At 43.2% G+C, this 12,720-nt stretch overlaps 1 protein-coding gene across 1 annotated transcript in view; it reads right to left on the reverse strand.

Moving 5' to 3' along the window:
* LOC117410467 (thyroid adenoma-associated protein homolog) overlaps positions 1-12,720 on the reverse strand; it is a 178,993-nt gene that overhangs the window by 122,679 nt on the left and 43,594 nt on the right. Inside the window, exons 22-23 of the mRNA XM_034017036.3 lie at positions 6,167-6,276; positions 3,163-3,295 (exon numbers count right to left, since the gene is read on the reverse strand). Of these exons, the coding sequence (XP_033872927.3) occupies positions 3,163-3,295; positions 6,167-6,276 (243 nt within the window). The remainder of the gene's footprint in view (positions 1-3,162; positions 3,296-6,166; positions 6,277-12,720) is intronic.

Genomic DNA, 12,720 nt, shown 5'->3' on the forward strand with positions numbered 1-12,720 from the left:
TGCTGAAGAGAGCGCTCGAAATAGAAACCTCGAGAGTGCTGAAGAGAGCGCTCGAAACAGAAACCTCGAGAGTGCTGAAGAGAGCGTTCGAAATAGAAACCTCGAGAGAGTGCTGAAGAGAGCGCTCGAAACAGAAACCTCGAGAGAGTGCTGAAGAGAGCGCTCGAAATAGAAACCTCGAGAGTGCTGAAGACAGCGCTCGAAACAGAAACCTCGAGAGTGCTGAAGAGAGCGTTCGAAATAGAAACCTCGAGAGAGTGCTGAAGAGAGCGCTCGAAATAGAAACCTCGAGAGTGCTGAAGAGAGCTTAAAATAAAACCTTGAGAGTGCTGAAGAGAGAGCTCGAAATATAAACCTCGAGACAGTGCTGAAGAGAGCGCTCTAAATAGAAACCTCGAGACAGTGCTGAAGAGAGCGCTCGAAATAGAAACCTCGAGAGTGCTGAAGAGAGCGTTCGAAACAGAAACCTCGAGAGCTGAAGAGAGCGCTCGAAACAGAAACCTCGAGAGAGTGCTGAAGAGAGCGCTCGAAATAGAAACCTCGAGAGTGCTGAAGAGAGCGCTCGAAACAGAAACCTCGAGAGTGCTGAAGAGAGCGTTCGAAATAGAAACCTCGAGAGAGTGCTGAAGAGAGCGCTCGAGACAGAAACCTCGAGAGTGCTGAAGAGAGCACTCGAAACAGAAACCTCGAGAGTGCTGAAGACAGCGCTCGAAATAGAAACCTCAAGAGTGCTGAAGAGAGCGCTCGAAATAGAAACCTCGAGAGAGTGCTGAAGAGAGCGCTCGAGACAGAAACCTCGAGAGTGCTGAAGAGAGCACTCGAAACAGAAACCTCGAGAGTGCTGAAGACAGCGCTCGAAATAGAAACCTCAAGAGTGCTGAAGAGAGCGCTCGAAATAGAAACCTCGAGAGAGTGCTGAAGAGAGCGCTCGAAATAGAAACCGAGAGTGCTGAAGAGAGCTCGAAACAGAAACCTTGAGAGTGCTGAAGAGAGAGCTTGATATAGATGACTTAGTTGTTCGGTTCCAATTTAGTAAAAGTAACAGGAGTTTCACCATTCAAAAACAATGAGTTAAAGGCTGGAGGCCACAGTGTTTTCATTCTTCATAATCTAAACAAGATACAATGTTTACTTTATCTATGTATATATTTTTACAGCATCATAAGTTCAGTACTATCTCCTCATCAAAGTAGATATTTCAGGAAGAAGGAACAAAGGCTCTCCGCTGGGAATATGAAGTTATTCTGCCAGTGGGGGTGGGGTGGGGGGGGGGGGGCACGGCTTCTCGCTTTACATGAACTCGCTTTCCATCTTTTCCGGTTTTCTTGGAAAGAAAGCTTTCCAGAGGCACTAAATAGAATACGCTTATGTAACGTGTCAAACTCAAAGCACTGATTGCAAGACAAGATACCATCACTGGAATACATTCTGCATTCAACCAATAAGCCTGACTTCTATTAACTTATGGAAACTATAATAAGATCCAAAATGGAAAATTACCTATATGGTAACAATATCCTGGGAGACAGTCAGCATGGTTTTAGGAAAGGGAGATCGTGTCTAACTAACCTACTTGACTTTTTTAGGATGCAACATCGACAAATGGATAATTGCAAAGCATAGGACATGGTTTATTTAGATTTCCAGAAAGCTTTTGACAAAGTCCTGTATAAAAGATTAATTCTCAAACTGAACGCAGTAGGGATTCAAGGAAATGCATGCACATGGATTAGGGAGTGGTTAACGTGTAGAAAACAAAGTACTGATTAGAGGAGAAACCTCAAAATGGAGCGAGGTAACCAGTGGTGTACCACAGGGATCAGTATTAGGTCCTCTGCTATTCCTAATCTACATTAATGATTTAGATTCTGGTATAGTAAGCAAACTCGTTAAATTTGCAGACGACACAAAAATAGGAGGAGTGGCAAACACTGTTGCAGCAGCAAAGGTCATTCAAAATGATCTAGACAGCATTCAGAATTGGGCAGACACATGGCAAATTACATTTAATAGAGAAAAGTGTAAAGTATTGCATGCGGGCAATAAAAATGTGCATTATAAATATCATATGGGAGATACTGAAATTGAAGAAGGGAACTATGAAAAAGACCTAGGAGTTTATGTTGACTCAGAAATGTCTTCATCTAGACAATGTGGGGAAGCTATAAAAAAGGCCAACAAGATGCTTGGATATATTGTTAGAAGTGTTTAATTTAAATCAAGGGAAGTAATGTTAAAACTCTACAATGCATTAGTAAGACCTCATCTAGAATATTGTGTTCAGTTCTGGTCACCTCGTTACAAAAAGGATATTGCTGCTCTAGAAAGAGTGCAAAGAAGAGCGACCAGAATTACCCCGAGTATAAAAGGCATGTCGTATGCAGACAGGCTAAAAGAATTGAATCTATTCAGTCTTGAACAAAGAAGACTGCGCGGCGATCTGATTCAAACATTCAAAATCCTAAAAGGTATAGACAATGTTGACCCAGGGGACTTTTTTGACCTGAAAAAAGAAACAAGGACCAGGGGTCACAAATGGAGATTAGATAAAGGGGCATTCAGAATAGAAAATAGGAGGCACTTTTTTTACACAGAGAATTGTGAGGGTCTGGAACCAACTCCCCAGTAATGTTGTTGAAGCTGAAACCCTGGGATCAATAAGCTACTAACAACCAAATGAGCAAAATGGGCTGAATGGCCTCCTCTCGTTTGTAAACTTTCTTATGTTCTTATGTTCATAATGCAACCACTACCCACTGGGGGTGCTGTTGAAGTCCATATATCCCCATTGTGACATAAGCAGCTATAATGTGGAAGCCTCGGCTCATTCATTGTGCATTGTATCACTCTGGTGTTACCACTCGTAGATTATGGGTTTCAACAGAGTCTCTGAGGTGCAAGTACCTGTATGTAGAAGGGAATGCCCTGGTCTCTGAGGTGCGAGTATCTGTATGTAGAAGGGAATAACCTGGTCTCTGAGGTGCGAGTACCTGTATGTAGAAGGGAATGCCCTGGTCTCTGAGGTGTGAGTATCTGTATGTAGAAGGGAATACCCTGGTCTCTGAGGTGCGAGTACCTGTATGTAGAAGGGAATGCCCTGGTCTCTGAGGTGCGAGTACCTGTATGTAGAAGGGAATGGTCTGGTCTCTGAGGTACGAGTACCTGTATGTAGAAAGGAATGCCTGCGCTGCGTCTGGTGGCACACAGTTTGGAGGAGGGGTCGCTGGACTTCACTTCATCCAGGACGTCCCAGAGCCAGCGCTGGGGCAGCTGCTGCAGGTTCTTAATGCTGCACCTGGAGATACAACAGCACAGCCAATCACACTGCAGCTAGAGTGGGACTTTAAATAGCACAAAGGAAGACAAGATAACCCTACCCCCATCGCCTTATTAAACTGAAATATAACTGAACGCAAAGCTGGCCAGCATTTTGATTGAATGCAGCATTGTGTTTGAAAAGCCCAGCCTGCTCCTATACAGCACATTATTCACATGACTCAGTATTATCAAGCCGGACCCCCCTCCCAGTGCAACCCTGTACAGTACGAGCGAGTGCAGCCAGAGCTGTTATGTGCAGAGTGTGCATTCCTTTCACACACTTGGAGAGCCCCGAAGAAATGCACACAAGCACACCAGGGCTGACAGTGCCCAATCTGCACAGCAAGGCCTGAGCTGTGAATGAGAAGTAGCAGGACTGCACATCAAAGACCAGCAATTATCACTCCCCAAACCCGGCGTTACGCAACACCCAGTGCTCTTGGCATCGCTCGCATGACCTGCCTTCCTTACAAAAAAAAAAAAAAAAAAAACATGGTTTCATGTTTTCATTGCCTTCTCTCTGCATGCTAGTGTCCCCATTTGCCCCACTTTCATAGACGCAGTCAGTCCTTGAACAGAGGGGAATACAGACTTGGATTGCTAAGCGGTGCCAAACTGACCCCTTGACAGATTTACAGACTTTGCTCTGATGGAAAGTTTTTGTAAGACATTTCAGAATGACGAGAAACCTTTTTTCTTTCTCTAGTTGCTCAGTTACAAGGTGGGGGCCTTCCACTTGACCAATCAGGAACCCCCTGGGTGTCACATGAGCAGTGACAATCAGGATCCCAGACTTCAAGGATTTCAGTGCTGGCGTTGGCTTCTTCATGTTATTAAAAGCAATGATGGACAACAGCTGCTGCTGTTTTTGCTTTTCCTTCTCATGGAAAGTAAACCAACCACCTGGTCTCCATTGAAAAATTCAACAGGCTCTGCTTGGAAAGACCTACAAAGTGATGCGAAAGGTCCTGCATGGTATCCAGTCACAGCATGGTAACAGGACTCGGGTCACATACTGTGCTATACTTCCAGACAGAACACCACAACATCTCCTACAGCAACGTTTACAAGGAGCAAACAAGGTTCTCTCAAACAAGGCTGACTCGACAAGCTCTATAAAAGGTTGGCAAACAATATGGAGATCAGAGATATTTAGTTCTACATATTTTGAAAATGTTTAACTGGATGTACCTGGAAGCACCATTACCACAATCAGAGCACAACTACCTTGTATGGCATATAAAGAGGGCTTCTGTTTTTCGGTTTTTATTAATTTATTTTGGTGCTTATTTTGAGCTATTTTCGTGTTCTATGTAAATAGCTTTTTTTCTGGGCTTTTGCTTTTTATGTAGTGTATGAAATGATTGTTTTCGGTTACTTTAGTTTTTTTCTGTCACAATATGTACAGTAACTGGACAGTACTTGCACACTTCAAGTGTCCCTTCTTTCCTTTTCTGTCTTCCACAACGAAATCCTTATGGTCACAGGCACATTGTGTGCACATTTTTTTACATTTCGCCACAATTTGCAATTCTGTTTTAAATTCCACGAGCATGTAAATACTCCCTCTCGAATTGTCCTCTGTTTCTTGTAATCTCATTTTAAATCTCGCAAGCGTGTTACAATCCTTCAATAGAAATGCAGGAATTTGCTGGGACGGGTTTAAAGTATTCAGAACAAATCAATGGGAGATAAAAGCCAGGAAGGAGGAACATTGCCCAACTGCACAGGGATTTTAATTGATTTATTTGTAGGTATTTTGTTCATTTTTTTCACTGGGGAAGGGGTCACGTTAACATGAATTGAGTAACCATTTCCAGTGTTTTTTGGATATACACCGATACACCGGGGTGTTTTATTGGTTAAAACCAAAAACTAGAAGCCCTACATTTGTGTGTAATTTTACACATATATATATATATATATATATATATATATATATATATATATATATATATATATATATATATATACTGTCTATATAAATCACACACACACACACACACACACCTTACCTGCCATCACCAACTGCAAATATTGCACTCAAATATTAGATTGTCTTTTCATTAAAGGTATCTCTTTATGAGCCAAGTAGTTGTTGAGCTAGTTGTTGGTGTTTGCAGTGATCACAATGCTGGCGGTCTACAGTGCTCTGCTCAAGTGAACACAAACCTGACCAGGCATGCACAGGTTCACTTGTATTAATACAGCATGGTTGATGATTGCAGAGCTTTGAAAAAAAATGTATAAAAGAACATTTGTCCCTCTAAAATTTAAATCTATCCCAGTTCTTACTACTGAAGAAACCTGTAAGAACATCGGATCATGTTTCACTCATTTCGGTTTTTACTTATGAAAATAAGCGAGGGCACCGTTTTGTCTCACAGCAGTAAACGTTGTAAGTACAGGTGTTAGCAGACCCGGCGGGAGATAATAATCTTGCATGTATCGAATAAGGATACTTCATCGCATCACACAGTAGAAGTGCACAGCTTTCAGTAGGCAATATGCTAATCATACCCACTGTACATAAGCAGGGTGGGGTCAATTGTCTTTCAATTCCAATTCCTTTTTAAAAATCAATTCCCAATTCCTTTGAATTGGAATTGATATTTCAGAGACATAATTGTTGCGTATGTTCAACTGGTTTCATTTGAAACCAATCTAATTGACTAACAAGGACTTCAATTTTAGCAATTTGTGGAGAAGCTCGTTTTAACAGAACACTGCTGATTGAAATTTGTATCAATAATTTGTTGGACTTGATTAATTTTAGAAAGGAATTGGGAGTTGAAAAACAGGAGTTGTTCCCCAGCCCAGTACAGGAGTGCGTTTTTGTTCTCCCTACCTGGTAAGCATCTCGGTGAGCTTCACGAAGCCCACGTACGCCAGCTCGAAGGCCCCCCGATGTCTGGACTGCAGCAGCTGCTGTCTGAAGTAGAGCCCAATCCCTTGCACCTGGAAAGAGACACACAGACAGGCAGTCAGCAACCATCACCAGGCATGGAAACCAGCCCTCAGGACCAGGAACACTTTCAGGGTAAATGAGCCCTCAGGACCAGGAACACTTTCAGGGTAACCAGCCCTCAGGATCAGGAACACTTTCAGGGTAAATCAGCCCTCAGGACCAGGAACACTTTCAGGGTAACCAGCCTTCAGGACCAGGAACACTTTCAGGGTAACCAGCCCTCAGGACCTGTAACACTTTCAGTGTAAATGAGCCCTCAGGACCTGGAACACTTTCAGGGTAACCAGCCCTCAGGACCTGTAACACTTTCAGGGTAATCAGCCCTCAGGACCAGGAACACTTTCAGGGTAAATGAGCCCTCAGGACCAGGAACACTTTCAGGGTAACCAGCCCTCAGGACCTGTAACACTTTCAGGGTAAATCAGCCCTCAGGACCAGGAACACTTTCAGGGTAACCAGCCCTCAGGATCAGGAACACTTTCAGGGTAAATCAGCCCTCAGGACCAGGAACACTTTCAGGGTAACCAGCCTTCAGGACCAGGAACACTTTCAGGGTAACCAGCCCTCAGGACCTGTAACACTTTCAGTGTAAATGAGCCCTCAGGACCTGGAACACTTTCAGGGTAACCAGCCCTCAGGACCTGTAACACTTTCAGGGTAATCAGCCCTCAGGACCAGGAACACTTTCAGGGTAAATGAGCCCTCAGGACCAGGAACACTTTCAGGGTAATCAGCCCTCAGGACCAGGAACACTTTCAGGGTAAATGAGCCCTCAGGACCAGGAACACTTTCAGAGTAAATGAGCCCTCAGGACCAGGAACACTTTCAGGGTAACCAGCCCTCAGGACCTGTAACACTTTCAGGGTAAATCAGCCCTCAGGACCAGGAACACTTTCAGGGTAAATCAGCCCTCAGGACCAGGAACACTTTCAGGGTAATATGCGGGAAGAAGTGCTTCTCTCACGGTTATAAGAGACATCATCCCGTGCAGTTTGGGCGAGAGCACCATAAAGGCTGTGCAAAATGATTTGGCTGGAATAGATCTTCTGCAATGTCATTGACTGGACTGGAAGACCAAGCACTGCATACCGTTGTTCTTGAATAAGAAATGGCTGGAAATGATGTCTGGTATTCAGAGTCAGATGCATCTGAGAAGTCATGTCAAAGTGGAATCAGCCAGCAAAGCATCCACTAACGATAAAACACCAGAAAGAACGCCATGTGGAATCAGCCAGGCAAGTATCCACCAACGATAGACCAGAAAGAACGCCATGTGGAATCAGCCAGGCAAGTATCCACTAACGATAAAACACCAGAAAGAACGCCATGTGGAATCAGCCAGGCAAGTATCCACTAACGATAAAACACCAGAAAGAACGCCATGTGGAATCAGCCAGCCAAGTATCCACTAACGATAAAACACCAGAAAGAACGCCATGTGGAATCAGCCAGGCAAGTATCCACTAACGATAAAACACCAGAAAGAACGCCATGTGGAATCAGCCAGGCAAGTATCCACCAACGATAGACCAGAAATAACGTCATGTGGAATCAGCCAGGCAAGTATCCACTAACGATAAAACACCAGAAAGAATGCCATGTGGAATCAGCCAGGCAAGTATCCACTAACGATAAAACACCAGAAAGAACGCCATGTGGAATCAGCCAGGCAAGTATCCACCAACGATAGACCAGAAAGAACGCCATGTGGAATCAGCCAGGCAAGTATCCACTAACGATAAAACACCAGAAAGAACGCCATGTGGAATCAGCCAGGCAAGTATCCACTAACGATAAAACACCAGAAAGAACGCCATGTGGAATCAGCCAGGCAAGTATCCACTAACGATAAAACACCAGAAAGAACGCCATGTGGAATCAGCCAGGCAAGTATCCACTAACGATAAAACACCAGAAAGAACGCCATGTGGAATCAGCCAGCCAAGTATCCACTAACGATAAAACACCAGAAAGAACGCCATGTGGAATCAGCCAGGCAAGTATCCACTAACGATAAAACACCAGAAAGAACGCCATGTGGAATCAGCCAGCCAAGTATCCACTAACGATAAAACACCAGAAAGAACGCCATGTGGAATCAGCCAGCCAAGTATCCACTAACAATAAAACACCAGAAAGAACGCCATGTGGAATCAGCCAGGCAAGTATCCACTAACGATAAAACACCAGAAAGAACGCCATGTGGAATCAGCCAGCCAAGTATCCACTAACGATAAAACACCAGAAAGAACGTCATGTGGAATCAGCCAGCCAAGTATCCACCAACGATAGACCAGAAATAACGTCATGTGGAATCAGCCAGGCAAGTATCCACTAACAATAAAACACCAGAAAGAACGCCATGTGGAATCAGCCAGGCAAGTATCCACCAACGATAAAACACCAGAAAGAACGCCATGTGGAATCAACCAGAGTCAGATGCATCTGAAAAGTCAAGTCAAATATGACTAAAATTGGAGTCAGAATACTTACACAACTGGTTAAAGAGCAAGAAACAAGAGGAAAAAAGTAGCTGCCCCAAGATGGCTGCTCAATGTTGTGAACGGGTATTACAAAACGTATAAACACTTCAACATCCCATGTACTGAAGTGAACTTGCAGTATGTTAGGAAAAAACAGAAGAATATGCGAGGAGGCGTGGAGCCTGGAAACAGTGGGGGTCCAGAGGGATGGGAAAGGATGTGTAAAAAGAACACTGCAGATAAGTCATCTGTCATCAGCCAGCCAAGTATCCACTCACGATACACCAGAAAGAACACCCAGGATTCTCCCCAGGCCTTTTCAGCCGAGCGGGCCGCCCGGCTGAAAAAACCCGATCTGCCCGTCTTGCAGATGCTACTGCGCCTTTAACAATAAGGACTGATTGCGCTTCTAACACACTAGATCACTTACTTGCACGTTGCTGGGTGAAAAAAAAAAATCTTGGAACCACATTACACATTTAACCAATTACAGAGTTGAAGGGACTGTTTCTGTTATTTAAGAAATCTGCTTCTGGAAAAGAACCCCATAAAATAGTTCTTTACAAATATAATTTGTACGTTTCTTTTTTATACTGATCCTTCCTTTCTTTCTTTTTTTTCTACTATAGTTAGCAATCGCTTGATGGGCTACCACATTGTAATACTCCTAGATCCATCATGTACAAAGCAACATTCACCTCTGTGTGCTCACAAAGAACCACAATGCTGATATGTTGCATTAACCAGTTATCTATGGAGAATGGAACATGTGCCTCTTTTGTAATAAATAACACTACTGTACGTGTCAAAGCGCTACAGTACCAAAACACTGAACTCTAAAGGAGTATAATCATAGTAGTGACCCAAATACAAGATTTCCACAAGTTAAGTCTCTTAAGAGTAAAAAAAATGAATAAAATGACAATGTTTTAATAAAGTTTTAGGAAGAATTAGCAGACCTGAACCACAGCCACAGGCTAGAAATAAACGAACTGAAGCAGGGATTTAGGAATATCCCTGTTCAAGCCTGCTTGCTTTGTTTCAATCCCGCAGCAGACCACTATTTCAGTCCAATCTGATTTACAGTAAGTCTTCAGTAACACTGTACTGAAGTGCTTTTTACAGCAGCTCCAAGCCAGTGACTCCAGAGGTAAATTAAGATGCTAAACTTAAAGAAGATCATTAAATGCCACTGGGTCTAATGCCTTAAGGAAAAAACAGCCTCTCAATGGCGTCTTTCATTGTCGTCGCTTTGCAAAGAACTTAACACAACAGCGGTGGGAGGGAGCTGTGCAATCACTTTAGGGGGCTGCCACATGACCCAGCGGGTGTGTCCTCACATGCCCAAGTCCCGTCCGCTTTGCATAAGAACCAAACCAAGCAATCAAAAGAGTCATGAAATCCGACTGAGTTACAGAATCAGAGACTTTCCACACAAGATAAACAAACACCAAACGCAACACAGCCCGACACAGGGAGCTCCCCTTGATGAGAGAGCAATCCCCTCTGTGCGCTGGGTACTGTACCATTGTTCTTGTCAGTGAAGAATGTACATTTCATTTCGGCTTCAGTTGTATTTGTATACGTTTTATGTCAAAACAATTCCTTAATAAATTGTTCTTCTTGGTTATCCCTGCCTGCCAGCCACTGACAGAGTATGGGCCACTGCTGGACTGTACAGAACTCCAGTTATTATTAAAGTTGATGAGCCGATAAAAGAACAGCAAGCCTTCAGCTGCTTCTCCAGCCCTGTGCCACACAGCAGTGCAAGCCTTCAGCTGCTTCTCCATCAGTGCCACACAGCAGCTGCTTTCACATGGTGTTTTCTCAAGAGGTTTACACTGCTAGGGGTACCGCCTCTATTGTGTGAGACCAAGCAATGAGTTAGGAGTTATCTGACCTGAGACATCATGCTCTACTGTGAACTCACTACGGTTATTACAGGAGTTACCTGACCTGAGACATCATGCTCTACTGTGAACTCACTACGGTTATTACAGGAGTTATCTGACCTGAGACATCATGCTCTACTGTGAACTCACTACGGTTATTACAGGAGTTATCTGACCTGAGACATCATGCTCTACTGTGAACTCACTACGGTTATTACAGGAGTTATCTGACCTGAGACATCATGCTCTACTGTGAACTCACTACGGTTATTACAGGAGTTACCTGACCTGAGACATCATGCTCTACTGTGAACTCACTACGGTTATTACAGGAGTTATCTGACCTGAGACATCATGCTCTACTGTGAACTCACTAGGGTTATTACAGGAGTTATCTGAACTGAGACTGCAGATCGCCTATGATTACTAAATGGCTATGTCGCCACAAGCGAAACGTTTTCACTTATGGCTCAACTATTTTTTCCCAAGTTCGACCCAAGTTTGAAACAGTGTTTATAACTTGTTTACAGTATTGTTAAGTGGCTTGAGTTTTTTTCAGTGTGGCCAAAAAATGTTAAGTTACTTTAGCCACAGTGGCCAACTAAATGAAAGTCTTAGAGGGAATGTAGAATGGATGTAGGAAAAGATCCAGGATGATAACTATGGAAGGGTTTAGCATGAGCCAGACAGCTTACTGCAGAATGCATTTTCTTGTTGAGGTTCAGCGCTTGTGGTTGTTTCTGATGGGGATGATGATGAGGATGATGATGATGATGATGATACAGTGTGCTTGAACTGAAACTTGTTCATTTGTATCCACCAACATTTTATCATCTTCATTTTTCGGAGAAATGTATCCCAGATGAGCAGACATGCCAGTAAAGAAAACAGAAAAGAAATTAATGGATTCAGAGGATAGTTGCGGTTTCATTTCATTCAGAGAAATGTCTCCACAGGGAACCCAAGTCTTGGGTAAAAAGCAGCTGGAGAAACAGTAAATCTCATGCCTGAGAGACAGAGAGAAAGAAAGAAAGAAAGGAGATTTCCTATGGAAGAGACTCTGGGTTTCTCCTTGAAAGAACCATATTCATCTGATCCAAATATAAAACCGAGTCAAATAAACAGCAGACTGCTGGCACCACAGATGTTTAAAATAAAAGGAGGCCTATGGAAACCGTCAAAGTATACCCACTTCGATGTGTTAGTTGCTTAAGAATAATACATGAGCTATTTAATCCTCGTTTGTTTTATCAGCCGTGCCCATAAGCTGAGCAAAAATCAAACTAATTTAGAATCCCCCCCAAAAAAGCAGTGATGAAACAATAAATGTAGCATGGAAACGCAAGCAGAAAAGGGCCCTTTCTTTCAATTGAAAACACATTTTTCGCATTTAAAGCACTATCCTTGCAGCTATTGCTAACCAATTCCTTTACAGACTCTTAAATAATAACTTGGTTCTTTGAAAGAGACACAGGCTGCCAAAAAGCAAGGCATTATTACTTTCTAATAACGTTCTGATTATATTATAAAAAGTCTTGCATAAGGAGCGCTGGTCGAAACAGGACTCGTGTGGCAGTTGCAGTGTTTGAAGCCACAATGTATTTTGGAAGCTGTGCACAAGAATCAAACAGTTTTTGAAAAACTTCTAACTGCACACGAGCTTCAGGTTGCATCCTGAAACCAGCAGGGGGTTTGATTCAGTTCATTTTGCGCCGACTACCCTCAGGTTTTAAAATGTACGGTGGGTTTTACTGAACATAACTGTCCTGTCAAATCACCAATGCTAGTGTGGAATGCACAGTACAGACTGTACCCAAAACAGCAGCAACATCATCCAAGGATGTGACCACGGAGCTAGGCTGGGTAGAGCCTGAAGAACAAAAGCAATACAACTAGCTAGATCCGTTCCGAGTGGAAACCATTTGGAAAGAATGTGTACTAATGAAATCGTCACAGATATTAAAGGCGAGTTTCTGTTTGAAATTAGGGCTTGCGGTTACTAACTTAAATGTTAATTGAAGGCATCCGGAGCATGGGAGCAGGTGTGTCTGGGATAAAG

This window comes from Acipenser ruthenus, chromosome 6 (genome assembly GCF_902713425.1).
Source record: "Acipenser ruthenus chromosome 6, fAciRut3.2 maternal haplotype, whole genome shotgun sequence".
Classification (NCBI taxonomy): Eukaryota; Metazoa; Chordata; class Actinopteri; order Acipenseriformes; family Acipenseridae; genus Acipenser; species Acipenser ruthenus.